The following is a 10,912-nucleotide window of genomic DNA, read 5'->3' on the forward strand; positions in this document are numbered from 1 at the left end:
TTCCTTCAGAACAACAAAATGATATCAGATGGCGCAGCAGATCATTTTCTGATTATTCATCCATAATATGTCTTGGCGCTGTTCCTTTTGCTCATCTCCATTTCTTTTCCGATCATTTGCTTCTTTATCTCATTGCATCATGCATAGTTATCTTTCCTTTCACAACTCTTCAATTTCTTTGCCTTTCCATTCCTTCCAAAAGAAAATTGCCAGCCTCCAAACTCTGCGCCATCAATTCTTTTCCTAATTGAACTTTTCTAAATGTCACGGCAAGTGCATTTCACAACTTCATACAGAGAATGCCTCTTCACAACCTTCTCGCAGCGATCCTGTGCAAACCACTCCATTGCTTCATTTTCACGTCCATTTCATCAGCCTTGCATTCCATATCATCACAAAAGGATTGAATAACTGCTTTCAAATCGAAGTCAAGAAAAGTGGATATCCATTAACATGCGATACGAAACGAGAATCCCGAAGCTAGTGCGTTTTATCGAACCTGGCCAAATGATTAGAAATGCGTTTATAAAAAATTATTCAAATAAATTAAAAACAGTTATTCGTAACTGAAAGAAACAAACAATTCATCATTAATGCACCTGACTTCAATTCAATAGTAGAATTTATTTGCAATTACTCCATTGTTTCAGCAGACAAAGGAGAAGATTTATAAAAACAGAGTTTTGCTCCGTTAAAAAAAAAATTCCTCCATTGAGCTTCTCTGTCCAATATAACACCTTTCGCAACGAAATCATTCGATGCAACACAAATCCTTCTGCAGATCTTGTCACACATGGGTTCAAGGTTCAGAAGGGCAATTCGTGCTTTATTTGTCTTGTTTTCTGCACAAAATCCAAAAAACTTAAATGCCATAATGACCCAACGAACAGATGTCACAAAATAATGCAACACATGTTTCATTTGCTCTTTTTCAAAGACAACAGAAAAGACGCTGCCAAAGCGAAAAAACAACAAAATCAATAAAAACAAGCAGCATTCAATGCAAACCTGTCTCAAATTGTGTGCATCCTTGCACAAGTGTTGCAACACTTTTTCCAATAGCAGTGCAGCAGTTGGCACGTTGATGAAGCCGTCATCTGTCCGGATAACGCATTTTCCATTTTCGTTTATTGCCCAACATTTCTTCCTCTTTTCAGAAAAAAATGATAATTGACAAAATACTCAAGAGAAAGGAGGAAAACATGCAAGTAATTTTCTGGTGAAAAAAAGACTAATTTATGTTCTTTATGTGATGCATGCTTTGAGATTGTCTGATGCTTGTGAAGAGGAGTATTTTTAAACTTTTCGAAAAGTGTCTGTTCTTGAAACAGAAACTGAGAGCTGTTTCAGTAATTTCTGAAAAGTGATGTATTTTTTATGTATTGCATGGTGTGTGTCTTTTCATTTGAATTTACTGTCTCATTTGTTGCAGGGATTCCGATTTTATTGATTTGCTAATTCTCGATGACAAACAACTACAACACAAAAACCAGAAGAACAAGATACCAAAACAATTTCATGAATAAAAAGTGAATTTACGATCTTTTTGGAAACGCCAAACACGTCAATTATTTGGCTTATGAAGCGAACGCAGTTTTATTTGCTTTACTGATTCTTTGCTCCACTCTGAAAGCCATTTCAAAAAGTGGCAGATTCAGATCACCTGTAACTTTCAGTTCATTAAATATGTTCAATATATGCCGCATTCGACAAGGACAGATATCGATGCGTTTTAAGTGCTTTTGAGGTATTTTCGAAACAATCAAAGAAAAAGCAAGAAATTTGTGAAAATGGAGTTGGAACAATTTGAATCGTTGCAAATGAAAAACAGTGACAAACATTGATAACTTTTTGTATTTTCTCTCGAAAGGGTGAGCCAAAAGAATTCGATTTCGAGTTGTTTCACATTTTTCTTTTTCCTTTTCATTTTCTCTGTTTCATTTGATTATTTTTTTATTGTTCATTTTTTGTTTGATATTTTAATTCAATGGACGTTTTGTAAAAAGCAGATCAATGAATTTTTCTTATCCACATTAATATGGTCTTTGTTGAATGCGTTGTTCGACTGGCAATGATTGAATGAAGAATGCTCAAAAAAAAATCATAATTTTTACATTGTCCTGGAATAAAGTTACAAACGCAGAATATTTTGTTTCGCTATTTAAATGGCTTTGACAAGATAACGTGCTTCTCGGAATTTCATTTGTCGCTTTTTTTTAGCAGAAGTAATAAATAATTTTTGTGTGGGTGATCCACCCATTATTTGGAAGCAGAAAATGAGAAATATTGCTGGCTGCTTTCTCTTTATTTTAGCAGTTGTTTGCAGCGGAAAGAGTTTCAAGGGAGATGAAAAAAGCATCAAAAGCCGAAAAGCTGGAGCGGATGGAAGCGGAAGTCTATTGCAGCTGAGCATTGTGGAGAATAAATGGAATCTGAAGAACTCATCAGTGGATCTTGGAGGCCTATCGGTAATACAGACGTCTTGGAGTGGATCATCGCATGTTGACGAACATTCGACTTTGAGCATCAGCTGCAGCCAGATTGGATGGCTGAGTGCGGCATCTTCAAACATGATAATGGTGATGGGAGCGTTGAATTTGAAGAATGTTTCATTGAAAGACAATGGAGAGCTTTCAAAGACGAAGAGTGTGGCATTCATGGGGAAAGAAAGTGCATCGTTGCTGGTGAGCGACAGCAAGTGGAGAAATGTTGGATTTTGTGGGAAAGGAAGCTTTTTGAGAAGTGGCGAAGGAGGATTTGAAGCAATCAGGCACTGTGAGTTCGACAACATCACTCAAAGATATTTCATCGAAGAAGGGATGAAAGAAAGAACAATGATGAAGGCAAGCATACTGGAAGATTGCAGGATCAAGAGTTCGATGAATGTGCTGGAGGGAGGAGTTGTGGGAGGAACAGAAGGATCTTCTTTCTTTTCCTGCAGCAATTGCACATTCCTCCAAAGCGAAAGAGTGGATTGGAAGATGAAAAACACTGAGCGAAATGAAACAACACAAAATCAATCGTATGTGAATGCGGAATGGAATGGATGCTCTGCGCCTTGTGGAGGAGCGCTTTATGTCCACGATAATTCGAGTGCAACACTGACAGTTGAGAATTCATCATTTGTGAAATGCAATGCGACATATACAAGAGGTGGTGGAATATTTGCTTTGAACATTGGAGAATGCACAGTTAAGCATTCAACATTTGATGGGTGTTTCTGTGCATCATCGGAAGACTGTGGAGGAGCTGGCGTTGAAATTGATGTATTGCATATTCAAGCGAGAATTGAGAATTGCTTCTTCAAGGATGGATGGTCCGGAAATGATGGCGGTGGAATTGGAATGTGGGGAGTTAGAGCAACAAAAACTTCAGATAGTGTTTTAGGTTGTTTTTTCAAAAACTGTAGTGGACATAACTCGACAAATGGAGATGGAGGGGGAGTATTATATTGGACTGCAGTTGATTTTGTAGTTATAAAAAATTGTCTTTTTCAAGGATGCTCTTCAGATTATCAGGGAGGAGGAATAAGCATGCAAGTCAATAGTTTTGGAGGAAATCTTGTGTGGTTTTGCTTTTTCCACAACAATTATGCTCCAAAAGGAAATGATATTCAGGTTTATGACAACTTCGCAGATTCTCAACTTGTGTGGTGTTATTCAACAAGAACAGAAGGAGTGAGATATTATGCAAATGGTGATAAAAGCGAGTGGCTTCCGAATGATGGAGGGAAACGCAGATTTGTTGCTTCAAAGGAGAGTCAAGAGAACGCGAAAGACACATTCAGCTGTGGATTGAATGAAAGTTGTGCATGCTTATCAATCAGCCATTGCTTGTCCCAAATGATTTCTGGGTTTGTTGAAGAAATCAAAGTGCTTTCTGGAACAGTTGTGGAAGGAAAAGGAGTTGATGTTGGGGAGAAAGCAATTTCTGTGAATGGTGTTTCTTCATCTGGCTCTATCATTGAAACAAAATTTGAGGGAAATGGATTGAGTCTATTCTGTGTTGGAACAGGGAAATTGTGTGCAAGCGATCTGTCTGTGGTTCACAACTCGTCATTTGAAAACAACAGACAATGCAGACTGTTTGAAATGAAGGGAAATGGATCGATGGATGTGAAGAGAATGAACATTTCAATGGATGCAGCTCATTCAGAGGAGAGGAACATTCAGAATTCGCTTGTTAAAATCGATGATGGAGAGTTGAAGATGCAAGATGTGATATGGGGTCAAACATTCGTAACCACAAGTTTGATATCTGTGCCCCAAGAATCGTCTGTAACATTGACCCTGGGCAACTGCACATTCAACAACATTGTGAAAACAGCAGCAGGATCATCGCTGATGAGTGTGGGTGAAGGGTCATATTCAATAACTTTTGAAGGATGCACGATTGATGACTGTGGAAGTGAAGACTCTGAGTTTGGAGGGGGTATGACGGTTGAAGTGGGAAGCGGGAATTCATTGAATGTGAAAGGAGGTGTTGTGAAGAACTGTTATGCCTCAGCCACTCAAGGGAGAGGAGGAGGGATTGGACTTAAAGCGAGAAACGCAAATGCAGATTTTCTGATTTCATCAGCATTTGAAGGAAATAGGGCCAAATGGGGAAGTGATATCTTTGTTGATTCTCCCAATTTGGAATCAACTGCAACAAGTGGGAAAATCACTTCATTGACAGCTTCGTTTGATACAAAAAGCAAGATGCAGGGATATGAAAATGGGGATGAATCGTTTTCAATTCCGCTGTGTATCTATTTGTGGAACAATTTTTCAGGATCTGCATTTGTTGGAGGAGGGTCATCGAGCCATGATTTCTCGAAGTGTGGATATGAAGAGTTTCCATGCTCCACGATTGCGAAGGCAGCATCAGTCCACTTTGAAGGGAAGAAAAAGGATGTTGCTCTTCTTGAGCCATTTGCCTTTGAGGATGAATTGAGGTTGACTTCGAATGAATGGAGCATCAAAGGAAAAGTGGGAAAAATAAAGTGTGATGTTTCTGATCAGAAAGAGGGAGCACAAAGAGGATTGATAGAGAATACAATCACTGCGTCTGTGATAGGTATTGTGTTTTCAATGAAAAAGTCACTGACTTTTCATGAAAGAGTGTTTGAGTGCTGTTCAGGGAAGCTTAAACTTAATGAATGTGGGATGGAAGGAGGCACTGAAGCAATTTCTACAGTGCTTGTGAAGGCTATTGGAGGGGCTGTGGAGGTGAGTGAGTTTGCAACAAAGAATATGAAAATTGGAGATTCATCGGTATTTGTTGTTGAAGGGAATGCCGAAAGTGTGCCTTCGATGAATATGACGAAGAGCGATTTTGGAGAAATGTCATTTGGGGATGGATGTGTTGTTGAGTGCCGCAAAGGGATTATTGAAGAGATGTCGGGATGCACATTTTCTTCTGTTTCTCGTTCGAAGGGAAGCGGAGGGTGCATACGTGTTGTGAACAATGAGAATGATGATGATGGAAGAGATTACAAAGTGGAAATAAATGACTGCACATTTGAAGGGTGTGCTGTTGAAGAGGAGGGAACTGAGATTGGAGGAGGTGCGCTCTTTTATGAAGCATCAACATATACGAACCTGTTGATGAAAGAGTGCAAGTTTTATTGTTGCAGAGCACCATATGAAGGGGAACGTGTTGGATATGGAGGAGGAATAATGCTGAAGATACTGAAAGAAGAAGAAGGAAAAGCAGGGTTTGTGATATCATCACCTGTTTTTTCATCTGACAAACCAAACAATGCGAAATATGGGAAGGATCTGTTCATTTCGTCTCCATCGCTTGCAAGCAGCGTCAAGAACGAAACTCTGCCATTTGTGAAAGACAGATTGGAGATGCTAACCGAAGACTCGATGAGAGGGCATGATGGAGGAGACAGAAAGTGTGCAATTCCCCTGATCTATTTCTGGAAAGCGATTGAATCGAGTGTGTATGTTGCACGGGAAGGAAACAATGTGGTTGTGTGTGGATTGGAAGAGTATCCATGTGGTTCTGTTGATTATGGGATAAAAAGAGGGAGTAACTTGGGGATTGAATCAATTGCAGTTCAGGGGATTTGTGATGTGAGGAGTGAAATGAGTGTGAGTGGGATGAAGGTTGAAGGAACAAATATGGAATCAGACAAAATCCAATTTGCTCAAGCACTTGAAGGGGATGAGGAGGCTGTTGTTGAATGCAAAGGAATTGTTCAATTCAAAGAAGTGGGGATTCTGATTCCCAGCTCCTTTGACAACGGAGCAAGCATTCTCATTCAGACAAGCTCAGACGCAATCAAAACGAGTATTGTTTGTTGCTCAATACATATGAGTGACAATGTGGAAGGCGAGGTGTCATTTGTGCTGATCAGTGCGAAAAAAGGAATTGTTGAAATTGAAAAGACAAAGATGACAGGATTCTCAACGATGCACGAGATTATGAGTTTATCAGCTGATTGTGTGATTACCATGAGCGATGTGGCCTTTGAAGATATTTCATTGATTGGGAAAAGCGCAATTGCGATGAGTGAAAGTGTGATTTTCAAAAGTGGAAATGATAATTCAGAAGAAATATGGAATATTGTATTTGAGCAATGCACATTCATGAATGTGAAGCACAGTGTGTCAAACAATCCCTCATTGCTTTGCTGTGATGTGCCGAATGAAGTGAGATTGAAAATGGAGAATTCCACAATTGATGAATGTGGATCGACAAGCTCGAATGAAGGAGGAGGAATGTTTTTCCTTCTCAACGAGAAAGGGAGTTTGGAGATTAATCACACAAATGTGACAGACTGCTTCTGCTCGAACAATGGGAGAGGAGGAGGGTTGTTTTTGAAATCAATGAGCGTCACACAGAAGGCATTGCCATTTGTGCTGTCGAACATTTCATTCCGGGGGAATGTTGCATTGAAAGGGAGGGATGTGTTTGTGAAGTGCACTGATCTTGACTCGCAGATAAGTGAATCACAGTTTCTGATTAATTTTGGAGAGCCGTTTGTGAAGGATCTGGCTATTTGGGGATGCACATCAGACAGTTATGGGGATGAAGAGGATCTGTTGGGGAGGGTGTATGTGTTCAGGAGCGAATTCATATTTGTGTCATCGATTGTGGGGAACAGCAGCAACAGCAAGAACTGTGGGGAAATGAAGGGTGCATGCTCATCGCTGAATGTTGGGGTGAGCCACATCATTCCTTCAGATTATTCACAGTTGTATATCTGGAATGAAACAGAATTGACTGGTTCATGCTCCGCTCAGAAGGTGGCAATCAAGTCGATGGAAGCGAACAGAAATGCTGAGATAAAAGTGAGAGAGATTGAGCTTGAGGGTGAGGGAGTTGTGACAATTTCAGATTCTGTTCGAATTGAGAAAGTTTCATTTGTTTTTGGTGGAAAGGAGAATGTTGTCTGCTCGTCTTTAATTCTCCAATTGAATGGATCTGTCATTCTCGAATCTGTTTCATTCTTGTCAGAGAGTAGAACAACAGAGAATTCACATCCCCTTTTTGATTTTTCTCTTCTTGTTGTTGAAAATGGGATATTTGAGGCAGAAAAGTGCAATGTTGATCATTTAAAAATATTGAAGCCTGTGTTCATGATATTGAATTCAGAAAGAGCAACTTTCGAAGAGCTAACGATTTGCAATGCCCAATGCACAAGCTCAGTGATTAATTGTGGAAAGAGTGAGAAAATAAGAATTTCGAAGTTGGCAGCAACAAACATCACTCTGCAAGGCGAGTGTTCGATTTCGATTGGCCATGATCCTTCTTTTTCGCTTTCATTGTTGCATTCGTCGTTTGAACACATCAGCCGTTCGGCATCAGATGCATGCATTGTTCACTTGTCGAACATGAGATCTGCATTTGAAATGTTCAACTGCTCTATTTGTGATTGCACATCAGACTCTGAGAAAGGAAGTCAGGTGACAATATCTTCGTCCAACAACGTTCTGATGGAATTGTGCAAGTTTGAGGGAAACACAATATCCGAATCGGAAGAAATGAATGGAAGTGCTGAAAAGATCTGCCAGTGGAATGGATCAGTTGTTGATTTCACAAGAAGTGAAGTTTCTTTGAAAGAATCAACAATTAAAAATTCCAGTGAAGGAGGATTGTCAGTGAGAGGAGGAAATGTGGTGATTGAGAAAGGAGAGTTTGTGAGCAACAATCCATCGATTGGAAAATATCCCTCAGCTCGGAGAAACATATTGTGTTCGGATTCTGCTCAGCTGAATATCATAAGTCTGAAGGGAGGAGATGGGGTTTATCCCAATTCATCGATGTGGATTCTGAATGATGGATGCAGTTTGATGGGGATTGTTGAGGAGCGAGCATCGCCATTGTTCATCCCCACAGTGCGATGGGTGGAGACAGAGGAGAAGGAAGGGGTGCTGGATGTTGTGTTCAGAGGCACACTTCTTCTGCCATGCAACCTGTCGTTTCGGGTTGTTTCATCTGTGGGGGATGTGGAGCAGATGGAGACACACGAGATAAGTGAGTCTGGGTTTGTGAGCGAAGAGGAAGTTCGTGGCACAATTGGGTTGGAGATGGTGAGGGGAGCAGAAGCGAGTGCGGAAGTGAGGGTGTGCATCTTGTTTGGAGATGGCCATTCTCCCTCGGCAACTGAGTCATTCATCCTGAAGAACAGGAGCGAGGTTGAATCGAAGGGAGATGAAAGGATTGTTGAAGGTGGAAAAGAAGGGAAATCGATATGGCCAATCATTGTTGTTATATTGGCTGTGATGTTTCTAATTGTTTTCGTTGTTTCGATTGCATTGGCGGTCAGATGGAGAAAGGTTAAAAATGAAGCAGAAGATCTGAGAGAGATTGTGAATGATAACATCAGAAAGGATCCGAAGGCGTTTGAGATGGTGACGATGGAGATGTCGCCTGAGGAGCAGTGGAGAAGAGCTGAGAAGGAGGCAGAGAAGAAGAATGAAGAGAGGATCAAGAAGAGGGTGTATGGGAAGCAGATGCAGCACTCGGAATCATCAGAGCATCTTCTATCTGAGAGCGGATCGACTGAATATATCCTTGGAAGAGACTCAGACAAGATCCCTCAATGGATGCTGGAGAAAGATGAAGAAGAAGAGGAAACAAGGAAGAGAACTCCTTCTCCATCCATTTCATCAACTTCAACAACAGACACTGACACAACATTTGTTCGATCGGAGAGTCTGTGTCCCACAACCTCATCAATGTCAAATCTGGTGGATGCGATGGCCTGTTCATCACCTCATGAGAAATTGATTGTGGATCTGAGGGATTCACTGTTCATGTTGCTTCATGGAAGGAATAAAACAAAAGAGATGCCAATTGGTTCATTGAAGGAGAGGGAGCAGACAGCAGCCCAGATCCTGTTCTGGGTGGCAAATGGAGCACTCCACTCATTTGATGAAATGGAAAATCCTCTTCAGTCATTATCCAGTTTGAGTCCTCACATTGTATTGTTCTCAGAACACATGGTGATCTGCATTGTGATGCATTCTGACTTATTGTCTGATGATGACTCAGATTCGTCTTCCATCTCTTCGTCAACTGTTGTGACTTCTGCAAGTGATGATGACGACGAAGATGATGACCCCCTGCCCTCGTCAGCCTTTGAGGATGAGGATGACTTTAAAAAAGAGTGTCTGAGGTGGAAGGCGCCTGAGCTGCTGATCAACAAGAAGATGGGAGCAACCAAGGAGTCGGTGGCATTCTCGATCGGGATGATGCTGTGGGAGTGTCTGACGCTCCAGATTCCGTTTGGTGATTATGAGGCAGAGGTGGCAGGGCAGAAGATCGTGAATGGGGAGAGACTGGAACTGAGGAGCATTGAAACTTCTCAGTTTTTGCGAGTTGTGAAGTGCTGTGTGGCATGGAAAGCAGAAGACAGGCCATCACTGACTGAGCTTCGGAAGGAGTTTATCTGTTTTTTTCCATCAGGCGCAACAATGCTGACGATTACAGATGCAATCAGAATTGAGGAACCGAGCGGTGGGAGCGAAGGATATACAAGAAACAAATGAACTGTGAAATAAAATGACTGGAGAGGTTGATGAGGGAAAGAGAAGGAATAGTAGATTTGACTGGGAAATATTTGATTTTGAATATTCCTTGTGTATGATTTGAGAGGGCTGTGCTGGTAAAATGATTGCAAGCTGTTTGTTCATCTGAGCAAACAAAATTTTATTTTTCTTTTCATTAAATTTAATGTTTGATTTTTAATTTTAGAGAGAAGTTAATGGTGTTTTTTTTTAAAGTTATAAAAATCTCATTATATGAAATAAAATTCAAATGTTATTTATAATCCTTGTGTTTTGCTATAAATTCAAAAATAAAAATATAGTTATTTTTTGATTGTGAATTTGTGAATGAGTTATCTTTTTCGATTTTTGATCTGAATCATAATTTAAAGAGGAGAATCATTTTTATTCCTTCTTTCGACTGTTAAAATTTTGTTTACTGTTTTATTAGTGAATGAAAGCATTTTGTGGGAAAACGTTTATATTTAACAAGAAATGATTTATATTTTAATAATGAATTACAGGATGCTAACGAAAATAAGGTGTGTTAAAATCAAATGAAGGAAGAATTATTTTTGTATTTTTTTGATGATTGTTGAGATGATTAAAATATTTAATTTTTGCTGATAACATTTGATGTTATAATTTCGTGAACAATCTCTGATCGACAATTGTCTGATTTTGAACTTTTTTTAATTCTATTTAATTTTTTATTAATAGTGAGTTTAATTTATCATTTCTGAATTTTCAATGTTATATTTATTTATCATGTTTTTTAATTTTGTATTAAGAATTATGAATTGAGTTAGAATCATGGATTTATTTGTATTGTTTTTTTTTTCCCAATGATTTTTTTCAATGAACATTATACCTTGAAATATAAAAATAACAGAAACTTTTTTAATTGAAAAAAATGATGTAAGTTG

At 39.4% G+C, this 10,912-nt stretch overlaps 1 protein-coding gene across 1 annotated transcript; it reads left to right on the top strand.

The window, feature by feature from the left end:
* Positions 1-2,276: 2,276 nt before the first annotated feature.
* On the top strand, positions 2,277-9,989 carry MONOS_1433 (uncharacterized protein; the record flags this gene model as incomplete). The annotated part of the gene is made up of 1 exon (XM_067867124.1): positions 2,277-9,989. One exon carries the CDS (start codon positions 2,277-2,279, stop codon positions 9,987-9,989), a length of 7,713 nt encoding a protein of 2,570 aa, XP_067733726.1.
* Between the last annotated feature and the right edge of the window lie 923 nt (positions 9,990-10,912).

Source organism: Monocercomonoides exilis, assembly GCF_001643675.1.
Source record: "Monocercomonoides exilis strain PA203 chromosome Unknown scaffold6-2077815, whole genome shotgun sequence".
Lineage (NCBI taxonomy): Eukaryota > Preaxostyla > Oxymonadida > Polymastigidae > Monocercomonoides > Monocercomonoides exilis.